Genomic DNA, 17028 nt, shown 5'->3' with positions numbered 1-17028 from the left:
TTATAGACTAGTTGGGAGGATGGAATGGGTTAAAATACAAGTGTTTAAAACAGTGTCTGGCAGTCAATAAACATTACCGATACTTTTTTATATGTCCCCTAGGAAATACATCTCAAATTAAATTAACCTCTATTGCCTTCTAAAGATATGTTCCAGTAGATAAGAGGGAGGGGAGAAGCTCTTTTAAGCAAGGAATAGCAAAAGCTTTTTTAAAGATTGCCATAAAAAAGAAACAAATGAACAACTTTATAGCACTCCACAATGAGTGTGTGTGTGTGGGGGGGGGGGGGGGGAGGTGGGGGAGGGGAACGGTAGTCATGGCTCTCTTTCATTTACCGCACAGGACGTGGCATTTGCAGCTGCCCACTGCCCGAGGAAGATGGGAGGCTTAAAAAGTCCATTTTACAAACGAGAAGGGAAGCCCTTTGCCGAGGGACGCTAGATAAGGGACGTCCTGAAAGCGGAATTGTAGTTTTCTGTCTGCTATCCAGGGTGCAACTCCATATGCTGTTTCTTCATTAAAAACAAACACATAATAAACAAACGATCACTGCACATCCAGCTCAACACAGAACAGTTCTTGAGTCCGATTCACTCTTCTTCCCTCTGACTTTTAGGGCGTTCAGGTTTATCCAGGAACATTCACAGGAGGAGGGCATTGGCTTGCCAGAGTTGGGGGACAATAATGAACTATTCAAAGTGGCAAAGGGAGGGAAGCCTGCAGCATGCAGGGGAGAGTAACATTTTCCTTCTGAAGAGGGCGTATGCTGCCAAGGCCAGGCCTGCCCTTGTCCTGGGGGCCAGATGGAGGCAGTGCAGCGCTCAGAAGCCCAGACCGCTTGTATTTCCAAGAGCTTATTTCTGAACGACACACACATCTTCAGACATGAAATAGGATTCCTGAGGTTTGAGCACAGTTACACGCTGCCTCACCTCGAGGGGACACGCTGCAAACTGATCTGAAGGAGGCTATACAAGATGGATGGAAGAAACCCCTCATTCTTTTTCCATGCTCTCTCACTGTCTACCCTCCCAGATTGGCCTTGGCACCCCAGATGGTCTCTGAGGTTTTCAGAGGAATGCCTTTCCTTTTCGGCTAAGACCTGTGTGCAAGGTAATTCCTGCTGCTTAAAGCAAAATACCTTCTTGCAAACATCTTTGGCACAGAGATAAAAATGTTGGGAATGGGGATATTAGCTTCCTGGGATGCATTTATCAAGCCAATCACAGTAATTATAATTAGAACACAAACGAAGGGAAAGCTAAGCCTGAAATACACTTGCAGTAAACCTGAGCAGCATACAATTAAGCCCTGCTGAGTGGCGTTTTGAGGCAAGCCATTAATATATTTTGGGGGTGGGGAGTTTGATTTTTTTTCTTAAATATCTTTTGCTGGCTGCATCAAAGACTTCAACAACGGGTTTGAAGGAGGAAGAAGGATGCACACTATTAACTGCTAAACTTAGAGCTGTAAGACAGATGTTCAAAGGTAGCTTAATGGGCTATTTAAGACAACTTGTCAAATATGCCCACTGGGCATTCATTTAATCCGGGTCTGTTTTAGGGCAAGAAGAGAATTGAGGATTTGGGGAGACTAGTATACTTTCAATTCCTAGCCTCAGTTTTGGGAAGCACTAAGCTAACAGTGTTGGAAATTCTTCCACGGCTTTTCATTATACAAAATAGCAAGTTCCAGCCCGGCTGGTGTGGTCTAGTGGTTAAAGCATTGACCCAAGAACCAGGAGGTTAAAGTTCGATTCCCAGTCAAGGCACATGCCCAGGTTGTGGACTTGATCCCCAATGGGGTCATGCAGGAGTTAGCCAATCAATGATTCTCTCTCACTGATGTTTTTATCTTTCTCTCTCCCTCTCCCTTCCTCTCCCTGAAATAAAAAAAAAAAATTTTTAAGAAATAAAGTAAAACTAAGTGATGCCATCTCTTTGATTGATAAAGTCCTTACCGTTTTCTCCTCCCCTAAACCTGGGATCTCTCAGGTGTTATAATACTTATCATACATGGCCTCCCTCCTCTGCTGGACTGTGACCTCCTTGAGGTCAGAGGTTACATCTTTTTAATTGGGGTCTCCAGCATCCAGCACATGATCCAGCACCCTGATGCTTGGAAAATGTTGAAGAGTATATGAATGAGTGAAAGAACGAATGTTTCATCCTTCTGGGTTCAACTCAAACCCACTTTTTTTCCAGTGACACCCTATCTTTCCCTTCCCCACATAGAAGTCAGATGCTTCTGCAACGGGAATTCCAGAACATTTCTAGGAAAAATGCAATGGGAATTCCAGGACATTTCTAGGGAAAATATAGCTTTCCATAGGAAAATAGCTTAGGAGAGGCAATTCAGGTTGGAGGAGATGTGTAAGAGGTAAGTGTGTGTGTGTGTGTGGGGGGGGGGTGAGGATTGGGGGGGGAGGGTTTGCTGGCTCCTTAGAAAGTTACCTTTGAGTAAAAGCACAGGCTTTCACTTGGATTGCACTTAGGGGAGCGGGGTGGGAGGTAAGAAGCGATATGACACATATTTTGTCTCGGGATGGAAAAGCACAGAATACTTTTCTGCAATCCATTTCATGCATATTTAAATTTTTTTGAGATGATTGCAGATTTACATGCAGTTGTAAGAAATAATACACAGACATCCCATCACCCTTCACCCCGTTTCCCCCGATGCTGACAAGATCACAGCCTGAACATTGATATTGATACAATCTGCCCACCTTACTCAGACTTCATCAGTTTTATACCTATGCATTTGTGTATGCGAGTGCGCGTGTGTGCCATGCACACTTTGCATTTCTGAAAGCGGCTTTCTTGCCTCCTGGAGACTGGGCAAGGGTCCAGTCTGGCCCATCCCTGCAGAGGAGGTGGCTCCCACAGTGCATGCTTGCATATGTCTTTGGAGGAACGTAGTAGGTTCCAACTACCGTCCACATAAACACTTGAACTTGCATGTCAGTGTGTGCAAGAGGGGAGCGCAACGTTTCAAGGTAGAAAACGGAGCCTGAAGCATTTGGTATTGGAGAGGCAAAAAGTTGGCTATTTTCCGCCACCATGGTGCATTAGCTGGTTGGCTAATTGCTGCAAAGCCACCCTGATGCACATGCTCCCATCGCGGAAGAGCGATTTTGAGGTTCCCTCTTCACTCCCTCCGGAAAATTGGAGGAGGAGGGGGTCCTAGTGCCCAGGGAGCTCTGCCCACCCCACCCCCACTGTCACCCCTCTCTTCCCCGGGGCCGGACTGTTTCACCCCGTTTCCAGGCAACCGCCAGGCGCGAGGTGGGACGTCATTTCCTGAAAAGCCCGCGGGGAGAGGGGGGGCGGGGAGGAGGGGCCCGGGGGCGGGGCCAAGGCCGGCCGGGCGACGGCGACGGCGGCGTCGGAACTCGCTGGAAGCTCGGCCCCGGCGGCTCAACAGTTCCCGAAGTGCGGGCTCGCGGCCGCGCGGCTCCGTCTGTGCCGGGCGGTGCAGGGGCGCGGGGGTCCCCGGGCTGCCGCTTCCCGGGGCTGCCCCCGGACATGCCCCGCTTCCCCCGCCGGACGCCCGCGCGGCCCCACCGGCTGCGATCCGATCCGGGGCTCTGGGACTAGATAGAGCACCTCCATCCCAACTTATGCTTTTGGGGTCCCCCAGCCCGAGAGAGAGGAGCGGGCGGCCTGGCTGGGGGAGCCCCGGGCCTGGTGTGACGGGGCGGCCAGCTCTGCCGCGCCCCCCACTCCAAGCCATCTCCGTGCCCTGCAGAATGTAACGGCTCTCTCCGCGTCCTCCCCACCACCCCGGACTCCAGCCGCAGCCTCCGCGACCTCCCGCTCCAGCCGCCGGCCCGTGCCGCCCGGGATCCATCGCGGCGCCGTGCCCGCCTGGCCCGGACACCCGCCGCCGTCTCTGCACCCCGCCGCCGTCTCTGCACCCCGCGGACTCCAGTTTGGCGACCCCCCTCCGTCTTCGCGCGCCCGGGACTCTAGAGATCTCGATCGCCCCCCTCTCAGGATTCAGACACTGCTTCTGCACCCTCAAGCCCGACTCCAGTCGTCCTCGTGCCCCCTCCACGCCGCCCCCAAACCCAGACGCCAGCCTCGACCTCGGTGCTCCCCGGATCCCGAGTTGCAGCCGCGGCCCCACGGCGCGCCCCGCGTCCAGTCCGCCCGGCCCCCGGCGGGGAGATGAACGCGCAGCTGGACGGCCTGTCGGTGAGCTCGTCCTCCACCGGCTCGCTGGGCTCGGGGGCCCGGGCGGGCGGCGGCGGGGGGCCCGGGGGGCTGCGGCTGCTGTCCGGCAACGTGCGGCAGCTGCACCAGGCGCTCCGGGCGCTGCTGAGCGAGGCGGAGCGGGAGCAGTTCACGCACTGCCTCAACGCCTACCACGCGCGCCGCAACGTCTTCGACCTGGTGAGCACCCTGCGCGTGCTGCTGGACAGCCCGGGCAAGCGGCGCCTGCTGCCCATGCTGCGCCTGGTCATCCCGCGCTCTGACCAGCTGCTCTTCGACCGGTACACGGCCGAGGGCCTCTACCTACCCGCCGCCGCCGCCCCCTACCGGCAGCCCGTGTGGGGCGGCCCCGACGGCGGCGCGGGGCCCGGGGAGGTGCGCCTGGTGAGCCTCAGGCGCGCCAAGGCCCACGAGGGCTTGGGCTTCAGCATCCGCGGGGGCTCCGAGCACGGCGTGGGCATTTATGTGTCGCTGGTGGAGCCGGGCTCTCTGGCCGAGAAGGAAGGACTGAAGGTCGGGGACCAGATTCTGCGTGTCAACGACAAGTCCCTGTCCCGGGTGACCCACGCTGAGGCCGTCAAGGTAGGGGTTCTGGTTTTTTTGGGGGGATGAGTTCAGGAGCAGCTACTCCTAGTGGCAGTAGCTCCCATGCTGTGTGTCCTTAGGCAACTCACTTGACCTTGCTGGGCTTCGTTTTTTTCTTAAAAATATTTTAGGAACATCTAGTTTATTGAGCAAATAGGTGCCAGGCACTGGGATGTAGGGATGGGCAAAGCAAATCTAGACCCTGCCTTTCCTTGGGCATAAAGGCTTATGAGTGGGAGACAGACCTTATCCAATATTTGGATAAATGGATGATCACAAAGTGGGAAGAGTTGGGGATTCTCAGGAGCATTGAAAGGTATGGTCTCCACTGGCATCGTTAGTGATCCGTGGGTGTCTTCTGCTTCTGCTGTTTCTCTCATTATTCTGTAGGCTTTTGCCCCTAAAAGAAAGTTTTGTCAGCTCCAGGTGGTCCCCGGAGGCTCTGCTGGCGATCCGAAGAACTCCGGCCCAACCCTGCCCTTTATGGACCAGGGTGTGTATTCCGGGCCAAGTCATCTGTCCTCTCAGAGCCCCTAGTCCTCCACTTGGGAAATGGGGCATCAGGACCAGATGAGAGCCCCTAACCTTGTTGGGAAAGAGGCCCCTGCCTGAATGTCAAAGACATATCCCCCGCTCTCTTGAGAGTAATTGTACTTTTTGTTAATTGAGAAATATAACCTTAGGACCACAAGCTCCTAGGGATCTAACCATGCTGTTCAAAGGAGTGTGTGTGTGTGTGTGTGTGTGTGTGTGTGCGCACTCGTGCGCTAATCTCATTCCTAGGGGCTTTTGAAAACCAGTTGGAGTATGAGATGGATAGTGTTGGTCTTGTGTGAATTCAAGGATGCCTTGCATTCATACACACACACACACACACACACACACACACACGGACACACCTTTGTGTGCAAGAAGTGAAGAGTTTTGGGGAAAAGCAACAGTGACACTCTCTGTTTCTGCAAAGACAGTGCTTCTCAGGGTGAGGGGGCCTGTGACCCAGCTTCTCACCCCCCTGCTCCTCACCCCTGCCTCTGGTCCTCCTCAGCACTGTTGTTTTGAACTCCAGCGGAGGGCCTGCTGGCTGCTGGGAACCGCTTAGGCAGCAGAGGTAAAGGGCTGCTATTTGTGTGCCGTTCACCTGCGACATGACCATCTCATCGCTGACCTTGACCTTCCCTTAGTTGCTTCCCAGTCCATCTGCCCCCTCAGGGAGGCCCCTGAGGATTTGGAATCTTATTTGCTGCTTCTGGCAAAAGGCTGATCAGCTTGTGTTTTGGGGGGTGGGGGGTGGGCGCAGTAGACAAAGCTCCTGGTGGATTTCCATGCACCTGTCCTCCTCTCCGCCGCCTCCTCGCCTTCCCCCACATCAATCTTCTCCCTTTAGCTGACATTCCATATATTTATAAAGAAATAGCCCATTAGCCTTTGGCCCTAAATGATCTGGAGTTCCCAGATGATAAATTGATCCTTGAAAGATACTTGGCCCAGACGGGCATTCATAAATGTGGATCCAGTTTTAGCGGCAATTAAAGAGAGACCCGAGTAACTTAATCGTCAGGAGGTGATAGAGTCCGGGAAGGCCTCAGGTAACCTGGCCATGAAAAACACAGACTCTCCCTTTAACTCTCCCCCGGGCTCGGCCATGCCTGTAAGGCTGAGCCGCTTGGCTGGGAGTCTCAGCCCGGCCCTCCTGCGTTTCACCGGTGACACTCTGCACCTTCCGTCGCAGCCTTCCCGAGCTGTACCCCACCGTGTGCTCCTTCCTAGCAGCGGCAGGCCTTGCTCGTGTATTTATTCTGCTTGCTTCCAGAGTAAACCCTAAGCTGTCCACGCCATAGTTTCTGAAGCCCCACAACTACTTCTCGCCAGAGGGAGAGGTAGTGGGAGCAGAACTGCCCTTGGGTGGGGGCCTGTGGGAGCTTCGTCCCCGTTGCCTCTCCTGGGAGGCACCTGCTCAGGCAGGAGGAGCTCCTGTCTCAGGGGAGCCCCCCTTCCGGCCAGTGCAGACTCATCACCTGCCCGGAATGTACCCCATTTGGACCCTCTAGAAGCAACAGGCAAACAGGTGCTGCTCTGTGTCACCTTAACTCCAGGGAGAAAGGGGACAGACTTTCCGTGGGTGGAATTTAAACCGGAGGAGGCGGGACCTGACTCGGGGCCTCCTGGAGCTCCTGCCTCCGCCTGAGGCTGAGGGATGGGCAGGCAGTTTCAGGGACCAGCTCAGAAGAACACCCGAACAATGTCTAAGCATATCAAATCGTCCCATTGCACACCTTAAAGAATGCACAGTTTTTTTGTTTTTTTTTTATTATACCCAATAAAGGTGAGGGAAAAGCAAAACGAGCAAACAAGCAGTCAGCCCTCACGGCATTCAGCCCCCTAAGGAAGCCCGAAGAGGCCGGGCTTCCCTCCGAGGTACAGGCTGCCCTGCACCAGGACTTCCACTCCCAGCCCCTGTGTCAGCTGCCGCAGGAGGGCATCCGGTCAGAGTTTATGGTGAAGGCACATTCCTCTTCACCAGGCTTCAGGCTCCCCTCAGAGGCCACCGAGTTTTCTGCTTTTATCTTTTTTATGCTCCAGGACACCACATCACACTTCATATGTGTTTCATTTTTTTCTTCCATTTTATTTTATTTACTTACAGTCGTCCTTCTGTGTCCATGGGGGATTGGTTCTAGGACCTCCCACAGATACCGAAATCTGAGGATGCTAAGTCCCTTAGTCAATCTTTTAATTTTTTTTTAAAAAAAATTTAAGTATAGCTGGCATACAATGTTATATTAGTTTCTTTTTTGTTTTTAAATATATCTTATTGATTTTTTACACAGAGGAAGGGAGAGGGGTAGTTAGAAACATTGATGAGAGAGAAACATTGATCAGCTGCCTCCTGCACAGCCCCTACTGGGGATGTGTCCGCAACCAAGGTACATGCCCTTGACCGGAATCGAACTTGGGACCCTTGAGTCTGCAGGCCGATGCTCTATCCACTGAGCCAAACCGGTTTCGGCTACAATGTTATATTAGTTTCGTTTCAGGTGTACAGTATAGTGATTCAACATTTTTTATACCTTACAATGTGATCACCCCACTAATTCTAGTAATCATCTAGCAAACGTATTACAGTATTATTGACTGTATTCCCCCTCACTTTTTTCATCCCCTCTCCACCCTCCACCTCTGGTAACCTTTTTATGAGTCTCTTTTCTTTTAGTTTTGTATCTGAGGACCCGGAAGACTGACGGCTTGTTTGTTTATTTTGCTTTTCCCTCACCTTTATTGGGTATAATAGAAAAATAAAAACCGTGCATATTTAAGGTGTACAATGTGATGATTTGATATACCTATGCATTGTAAAGTGATTATCATAATCAAGCTAATTTACATATCCATCACCTTACATAGTTACTTTATTTTTGTGCTAAGAACACTTAGGCTGTACTCTATTCAGCAAATGTCCAAGTATACAATAATAGCATTGTTAACTATTGGCATTAGTTTACTGTGCATTAGAATTTCCTTATAACTAAAAGTTTGTACCTTTGTCCAGCACCTCCCCATTCCCCCCACCCCTGGCCCCCATCTCTACTTCCATGAGTTTGACTCTTTTAGATTCCACATATACGTGAGCTCACACGGTATTTGTCTTCCTCTCTCTGGCTTTTTTAACTCAACCTAATTGTCCTCCAGGTTCATCTATGTTGTCACCAATGACAGAATGACCTTCCTTTTTATGGCTGAATAATATTCTATATGTGTGTGTGTGTGTGTGTGTGTGTGTGTGTGTGTGTATATACATACATACATACACACACACACACACACACACACACACATGCCACAGTCACTTTCTCCATTCCATTCATCTGTCAATAGACACTTAGGTTATTTCCACATTTTAGTTATTAAGGAGATGTGTTTTCCATCTTAAAATCTTTGTTTTTCTTCTGCTGGTAGAAAGAGGGGGCGGAAAGATCCTCTGAGCTTCCCAAAGCAGAGATGAATCGTGTATGTGTAATAAAAAGGAAATTGAATTTTAGGAATCAAGTTACTTAAGAGTTTATGAGTCAGAGAAGCTCACCTCCTCCCAGTGAGCAGAGGAGACTGAGCGCTCGCAGTGTTTTCCACTTCCCTCTCTGCAAGGCAGGCCTCCATTGTCATCCCGTGTCCGTGTCCCATGGGGCTCCCTTCCGTCTCTTAAAGCCCGTTTGCTACATCAGCAGTGACAGGTGTAGATAAGGCAAGCCAGTTACTATTTGCAATTATGTTGAAACGTTTGGATTTTGAAAAATCTATCTCAAATGAACAGGAGCCAAGCTAATAACAATAAAAAAGGAGACCTTTCAGAGGTCTTCAGCCAAAAAACGCTTGACAAATTGGCCAGGGAGTCCGCGGACCGGGGATGATGCATTGGACTCTGCGGCACACTTGCTGTGTGACCTTGGGCCAGCCCCCAACCCTCTCTGTGTCCTAGGGTGGGTGGGCCAGGGGCAGCCCGAGGTCTCTTCCAGCTCAGACCGTCGGTGATTTGCTCAAGGCATTTACAATAGAATGTTCCCAGCGATTTTTTTCTTGTTCTCTTGGGATTGCTTTCGTTTAAGGCAGAGTAAAGAGAGTTGGCGAAGGACTGGAAGATGAGAATCTTGGCGCTGTGCAGCCTCCTGCTGTATCAGGAAATTGATGGGTTACACGCTGTACCGAGGAGGACTTGACTGCGGTCCCTCGACCCAAGAACACCAACCCCGATGCCATTCCAGATTAAAGGGGGAGATGATAACAGGATTATGCGTGCAGCAGGATTAGTGCTCTGCCCAGGAAGCACTCAAAAAATCAAATTCACTTACCCCCTTGCTCTCTGAGGCCTTGATTCTGCAGGTAGCAGGGAGCAGAAAGGGGGGAGGGTCGGGGTGTGTCTCCTCTGGATAAAAATTAAATGGCTTCCTTACAGTCTCTGCATTCCCCCTCCCCTCCCTGGGAGCATCCAAGGAGCATATTAGAATTTGAAACGTTCCCAGAAGTTCAAAACAGCGGCCGGCCCTTTTGCTTAATTAGAGTTATCATCACACCCTCCCTTCTTTGGCATAGTAACCCGGGAAGAATCTGTCTGTATTAATATGTCATTGTGTGTGTGTGGCCCAGCATGTTCTAAATGACACATTAGTCATCTTCCCATTGCACACGGTTAGCTGAAGCTATTAGACGTTATTAGCCACTTGCAACGCTGGGTCTGAGACGCACCCCCCCCCCCCCCCCCCCCGGGTCGTTCCCGCATTCCGATCCCGCAGCCGGGCTAATAGGCTCATGGGTATGCGAGGACTCTCCTCACTCTGTCTGGGGTCCCGCGGGTGCTGCCAGCAGTGACAGGCTGAAAGCTCATTATTAATAAGCCCTTTCTTGAGTAGATGCTGGGTGCTGCATCCAGAGGGTGACACAGTCCATCGAGACAAGACCATTCATTTCGTCTTGTCTGTTTGGCCCTAGCTCTGATCCTTAGGGTTTTGGAAAACGCCGGTGCCCGTGTCGTACAAAAATCCTTTTGATTGCTTATTTACCGTTCAAGTCAAAGAAGCATTTTTTTGCAGGGTGGGAGAGAATGCCTTTATTTATTAAGGAATGCTATTTTTGTAGCAGAAGATCCCCGCCTCCTGACTTTAAGACGGTCATGAAAGAGATAATCCTTTTTCGTCACCACCCCCACCCCTTCTTCCAGCAAACCTGGCGTTTTTTTTGTTTATTACCTGCCGTGGCGTCGTCATGTGGATGGAGCTGCGAGGATAAGCGTGATCCTTTAACCCCCGGCCAATTGGATTCTGTGTATCGCTGCTTCCCACCTCCGCCTGCCTGCAGCCACACAGCACACAGCCTGCAAGCACCCGTCAAGTGCATGCATCCCTTCGCACGCCTGTTTGTTCATGCTCACGGCACATGCGCGTCTCCTCCGAGTCACAGTCCCCCCTCTGACACGCAGGGGGCTTTGCACGGAAGCAGGCGTCCGCAGGGGTGGACTCTCCAGCTGGCTTTCCTACAAGGCTCTTGATGACCCAGGAGGCCACTGCCCAGGGACTCCCAGGCTGGTGCCCGGCAAGGACCAGACGCTCTGATGAGGAGCAATAGCACTTAATGGCTGGAGGTAGCTGGAGACTGAAATGCATATATTTCAAACGGATCCTTTTTTTATTCTCTTTCTCTCTACCCCCACCCAAGCAAGAGGCTGATATTAACCCGGAGCCCTCACAGACTTCTAAGTGCCCTGCAGGGTTGGGGCTGCATTTTAGATCCCTGTGGCCTTGATTCTGCAGGTACCAGGGACAGTCCCTTTTTATGCTTATAGCACAGCAGGTGGAAAGGGTGCACCATGGAGCAGGAGCCAGACTCTCCATTTGTTTCCCCTGCCCCCCTGGGGCCAGCTGCAGGACGTGGCACCTTGAGGCCAGTGCAGTCATTTTCAAACTTGGCTTTACTGCAACTCCTCCGGGAAGCGGGGAGGCTGACGTGAGTGCGTGCCTACCACGTGCCAGCTGCTTTCTCCCTCCCAGCAGAGGCAGGGAGGCGAGGAGGTCGTGCTCACGGAGGAAAAATGGACTAGCCCAGGTCCCCCGTTGGGGTTAGGAAGTAGGTGGCCTCACCTACCTCCTGAGGGAACCAGCCCCAAGCTCCGTAGCCAGCCTCCTGGAGACAATGACACCCCCTGCAGGAAGCAGGCTGGCATCACTGCTAGTGCCTGGCGTATCGAGGCCTTTTAAGAACCACCCAAAGCCTTCATTTTTACCAAGTGGGGAGTCTGATGCCCTCATGTCAAGGGAACGCGGCATGTGTTAACCCTTTGTCCATTCAGCTCTGGGCAGCACTTAGCACAGCCAGGCCTGAGGCTGGAAGTCAGAGATGGACGGTACAGGCCTCTGTCCTCAAGAAACCATGTGGGGGGGGATGAGGGGAGTGAGGTGAGGTGTAGGGGGAGGTCATGGATCTACCTATGGCCACAGGTCATTAGTGGTTTAAGTGTTATGCTATCTGCAAATCTCCACAGCCCTGCCTCCCTCTTCAAAGCAGCACCCCTCGCTACCCTCCCACCCCCCACCCCCTAACCTGCTTCAGTTTCCTTCAGTGCCCTTGTCTAGGACGCTTCCGTTCGCTATGTTTATCACCTGCCTTCCCCGCTACGAGGAAGCTCCAAGAACAGAATCTGGTCTGCGTTGCTCGGCGACACACCCAGTGCCCCCGCAGCGCCTGGCACATAGTCAGTGCTCTGACAACGAGATAAAAACTGGCCGAATGAATGGCATGACCTCGCTCTCCGGGGCAGGGCCTGTGAGCTCAGGGTGCCGTAGCTCCTGAGTGTGCCGTCCGAGGGAAGTCCGTGTGCTGCAGCAGAGCAGGTGCTGGGTAGGGAAATGGAGAAAGACATGGGATCCAGTATATGCTTCGCCATGAAGCTGGCTCTGTGTGTGTGTGTGTGTATGTGTGACACGAATCTCTGAACTTAAGTCTCTGGAGCTGTGAAATGGGCGTAGCTGCCGCCCAGCTGCCTCCTTCCCGGGATGGCTGTGATCAAATGACATGACAGGTGTGAAAACTTTGGTAAATAGGAAGCCCTCTGCTCCTACAGTTGGCCCTTGAACAGCATGTTTTGAACAGAGCAGGTCCACTTATACATGGATTTTTTTTTTCCTTCTTCTTTTTTCAATTGGCCCACACAGTTCACACTCGCATTGTTCTAGGATCAGCCGGTGGCTGGGAATCCGAGTATGCAGAAGGCCTATCTACGTTACTGCACGGGCATCCCTGTCCCTAACCCCCGGGATGTTCGGGGATCAGCTGTGGTTTAGCGAAAGGCCTTAAAAAAAAAAAATGTGATCTGTGTCCTGGTTTTTCACCCTCTGCGGTTCATGTGTCACTTTGCTCTTAATATCAAAACCGCATTTCCAGAAGTGGGTTGTTTACCAGCCTGCCGGTGCCTGTGATTCCGAAATAGAATCATTTATGCATTCTGAAGCAATCAATGAGCCCATTTGGGGTGAGGTGTACCTTCTGGCTTTTTGATTTTAAATGCAACCACCACCACAACAACACTGCTGAGGTTTCAAGAAACAGCAGCATTTCAGGCGAAGGCCAAGGCCCTTAAGCACTTAAAAACTGCTTTAGTCTCCACCGAGAATGCATAAATGGGCTTCTCCCCCACTTCTTTTCCAGCCCCAGCCCCCTAGCTTCCTCCCCCCTTTGAGAATGTGTGCTCCGTCTGCCGAATTGGCTCTGGCTTTGCTTCGGCTGGCAGCCAGCTTTGTAGCTGTGCTGCCTCCCCACCTGAGTTTTCCTAATATCAGCATCCTCCCAACTCTGAATGCGGAGCAAATGTTTCGGCTTCTGGCTTCCATAGACAAGCCTCTAGGTGTGAAGCTGAGGGCTAGAGGGGAGGAACACAGTGCCGTGACATCAGAGGCCTGGGTCTCGGGGCCTTAGAAGGAGTGATTCACCACGGCAGCTTCACTGGAAGGTAACAAGACCCCAGGCAAGCCTCACACTGAGGGCTGGGAGGCACTGCCTTCCCTTTACGTCGCTCGCTCCCCCTTCCCCGTGCATCCGCTTAGCCTTGGCCAGAGACGCAGACCCAGCCTGCCCTCACCCTCAGCTGCTTCTGGAGCATGCGTCCAGAGGTGCATGGTCAGCTGATACATTGGAAAACCAAGGGAAGGGAGGTCAGCACCCAAGAGGTTAGAGATGGATCTGGGTTCGTCTGAGAGTGTGCTTGGCTGTGACCTTGGGCAGCTCCCGTTGCCTCTCTGTGACTCAGACTCTCCATCCCTGAACCCACCTTGCCATCCTCACAAACGGTCCTTGTCACCGTTGCACATCCAGCGCTGAAAAACCCTGGCCGCGGAGGTCCCGCTGCAGGCATTTGTAATGAAAAACGTTATCGACTGCGTTCGCTCGGCTTTGAAACTCTTCTGTTGTGTCTGCTTAGCTGGAAAAAGAAATTGTGCTATTCAGGAGGGGGCGGGGGGCGGGATACTGGGACTGAGAGCGGTTTGCATTGCAGTCATTTACTAAAAGGTAGTTAATATTTCCGTATAGACAGAGTTTCTTTAAAAATGTCTCCTATCTGCATTTTAGTCTCTGCATTTTCATTTCACAACAGAAATCCAGCCCAGTGGCGGGATGGAGTTGTGTGTGTCCCGACTGCCCTTAAAAATGTGGGAGGCAAGACAGACGCGAGGCCCAGAGGTCAGCGTGTGGCAGCGCTGTCCTGGACCCGCTGCATTCCCAGCCTTGTTTCCAGCATTCTTCCCTGATGGGCTGGCTTCCCGGGGGGCCCTGCCGAGGAAGGCGAGGAGGGCAAGGAGGAGGCTGTTTCCAGAATCCATCAAAGCAATTAATGCAGGTGGAGGTGGTGATTTGACAACATGGGCAATGGCACTTTAAAAAGCCCAGTCACTTGTTTGGACCGAATCTGAAATGGTGTGTGAGGATTCAATAAGAGGTTTCTGGTAAAGAGGAGAAAAGCGGTCCAGCTTTCAGACATTACCCTCCTGTAGAGGGAGGGAAGCTTCTCTCCTGAGTCCCTGGGGAGAAGCTTTGTCCTCTGCATTTCTGTCCTCCTGGCCCCGAGAGAGGGGGAGGTGTCCTCTGTTGTGTCTGGACCCAATGTGACTTTTGCCCTTTTCTCCATCTCCCTTCTTTTGCAAGTCCCTCCTCTTTCTTCTCAGGGGTTCCCAGACCGTTCCCAGATTTCTCCCAACTCTCCTGAACCCTCTCCCACTTCCAAGGGTCCCCCAGTCCTCTGCTGGGGAAGGCCAGGATGCTCAGATGGCCCTCAAATTCCTTCTCACACCAAGTGTCTGTATCTTCGCCCATCTCCTAGCCGTATGGTCTCTGAACAGGATCTGGGCCTCCGTTTAGTGTTTTTATTTGTTTATTTTTTCATTCCTATTTTCAACTCTGCCCAGTATTAGAAACCTTATTTGCCCTGGAAGTCCTGGCACATGGCTGATCCCCCGGTGGCACCTCTCCTCTCAGCCTCCAACCATGACATCTCCCAAGTTAGTAACCTTGACCTGCTCTTCTCCACGGCCCCCTGCTGGGGATGTGGCCAGATTAGACCCTCCAGGCTTGACCTCCCCAGCACATCTCAGACCACACTTCCCTGTTCTCCACCATCGCCACTGTGAACTGGGGGCCTGAGGCGCAGGGGCTGAGCCTCACCCTTAACCACACTTGGCCAGGCAAGCAGGGCACCCTCCCCGGAGACAAGGCTTCATTTCTCCCCACCTGTGCATCCTCCCAGCAGACCTTCCCTCTAACCCATTGATGGGGCAGCCGGGAGCCTTCTCTGCACCCCCTCAGCCGGCCTCACCCCTGTCATGACACGAATAATGTACGTCTTTGTATTTTCTTGGGTTGCTCCTTGGATGATTATAACCTTGCTATTGGCTTACAGTGAGGCAGACACTGTTTTCGGTATTCTCTGTGTATAAGCGCATTTAAACTTCACCACAGCCGGACCAGGTCTGAGGTAGGCACCGCTTTCACCGCTTCGTTTTGCAAAATTGCAAAGAGCTTGTCACTTGCCTCTTGTCACAAAAATGGAAAGTTTCGTTGACTCGAGGGAATGTGCCCATTACCCCAACACCAAGAGAGAGGTGACACCCCACGATGCTAGAGCCTGGGCCCCGCAACCAGACCCTCTGGGTTCAAAGCTTTGCTCTGCCACTTTGCACCTGCGGCCCCTTGCACGTGCTTCCTCACTATGATGCAAAGCACACTAAGAAATTGGGGTGCCACCCGGGAGGGTCATCATGGGCCACCGGAAGCTCTGCCCACCGAGTCTTCACCACAGCCCCGGGAGAGGCAGAGGAAACTGGGCACGGGGAATGGGCGGTGACAGCCCCCAGCACACAGGCGGGAGGTGGCAGGATCGGATTGGAACCCAGGCCTTTCTGCCTCCGCAGCGTGCGCTCCTGGCCCCAGCTCTCAGCTGCCTCTCCCCGAGGAGCTGGGTGTGCAGCCTGCACCGTGCTGGCCAGAGCCAGGGTTCAGTGGATGCACATGTCTTCCTTGATTTTTTTTTCTTATGGAAATGGTTTTGCAGCCTTTTGATGAGAAGAGCCACTAGGAACCCAGTCAGCCTGGACCACAGCCCACCCCCTCCCCTTATGCATTTTATTGACTAGACTTTGGATGCAGTGGCGGCCCTGGGCACGCTTTGCCTTTTTTCCTTTTTCCTCTCTTCTCTCTGTCACCGTGCCCTGACCTTTGTCAGGAGTTTATTTCATATGTCGTCAGTGGAAAGTCGCTAAATGGAGAACCGTGACCTCCACTCCACCCCTATCAGGGGAGACCTGCACTTAGGCAGTCACGCCGTTGACTGGTGGAGTCTCTAAATCTGTCCGCGCTGTCTGCCGGGGCGACAGGATGAGAACAGGGTCTCCCGGGCCTCGTGTAAAAGGCGGGTGGTTGTCAACCCATCACAGACTGGACAAATAAAGGGCCAATTTTTTATAGTTCATAGGAACCATGAGGAGTAGAGGAGTCAGCCTGGACTTTTAAGATAAAGTGTGTGTGTGTTTTAATGACCTCGATATATGAGTTCAATTTAGAAAATTTAGAAACCCCAGGGAAAAAAAAAAAAAGCAAAGGAAGAAAAACCAAAATCATCGATCGTCTCCACCCAGAAATAATCACGGTTGGACAATTTGACTCTTGCCTTTTACTAGTGAGTCCCCTGTGTCCCTGTGCGTGTAAATGGGCATTGGGAATATTCTCGGCCATTCTGAACTTAGATATGGAGCTTGCTTCTCTCACCAAACAGCACATCATGGCTGTTTTCCCACCTTCATAAATGCTTCTAGACCATGACTTTCAGTGATTGCACAGTATGTCATTGCAAAGAGGTACACTGTTCCTTTAACTAATTTCGTCTTCCTGAGCTGTTTGTTGTTTTTGGCGTTATCCTTATTGCTGCTTTACACATCCTTGCACATGAATCTTTAAGCCCATCTCTAATCATTCCTTGGGCTGTCTTTCTACAGTGGCGCTGGCTCGGGGGGTAGACGGGTTTTTACGGCTCTGGTAGCTGTGCCAAATGGCTCTTGGGGAAGAGTTGTTGTTTTTACAGTCCCTCCTACCAGCGTCAGCGGAGGATGAGGTGCCTCATTTTTCCCAGCCTTGGCAACTCTAGATATTATATTTCTTTTCCATTTTTTGCCAATCTGATAGACAAAAAAGTATCCTATT

At 52.0% G+C, this 17028-nt stretch overlaps 1 protein-coding gene across 6 annotated transcripts in view; it reads left to right on the top strand.

The window, feature by feature from the left end:
- Window positions 1-3345: 3345 nt before the first annotated feature.
- Window positions 3346-17028, top strand: part of WHRN (whirlin) — a 60025-nt gene continuing 46342 nt past the window's right edge. For 3 of the 6 annotated variants that reach the window (XM_045579855.1, XM_045579854.1, XM_036432779.2), the window contains exon 1: window positions 3347-4800. In XM_045579855.1, the coding sequence (XP_045435811.1) occupies window positions 4174-4800 (627 nt within the window). In that variant the 5' untranslated portion in view covers window positions 3347-4173. Of the gene's footprint in view, window positions 4801-17028 lie in introns of all 6 variants that reach the window. The other 3 variants (XM_036432782.2, XM_036432781.2, XM_045579856.1) reach the window with 2 other exon arrangements.

The sequence above is a fragment of the Pipistrellus kuhlii genome, unplaced genomic scaffold (genome assembly GCF_014108245.1).
Source record: "Pipistrellus kuhlii isolate mPipKuh1 unplaced genomic scaffold, mPipKuh1.p scaffold_m20_p_12, whole genome shotgun sequence".
Lineage (NCBI taxonomy): Eukaryota > Metazoa > Chordata > Mammalia > Chiroptera > Vespertilionidae > Pipistrellus > Pipistrellus kuhlii.
The sequence above is the reverse complement of the archived record's forward strand: the minus strand, read 5'-3'. Positions and strand labels throughout refer to the sequence as shown.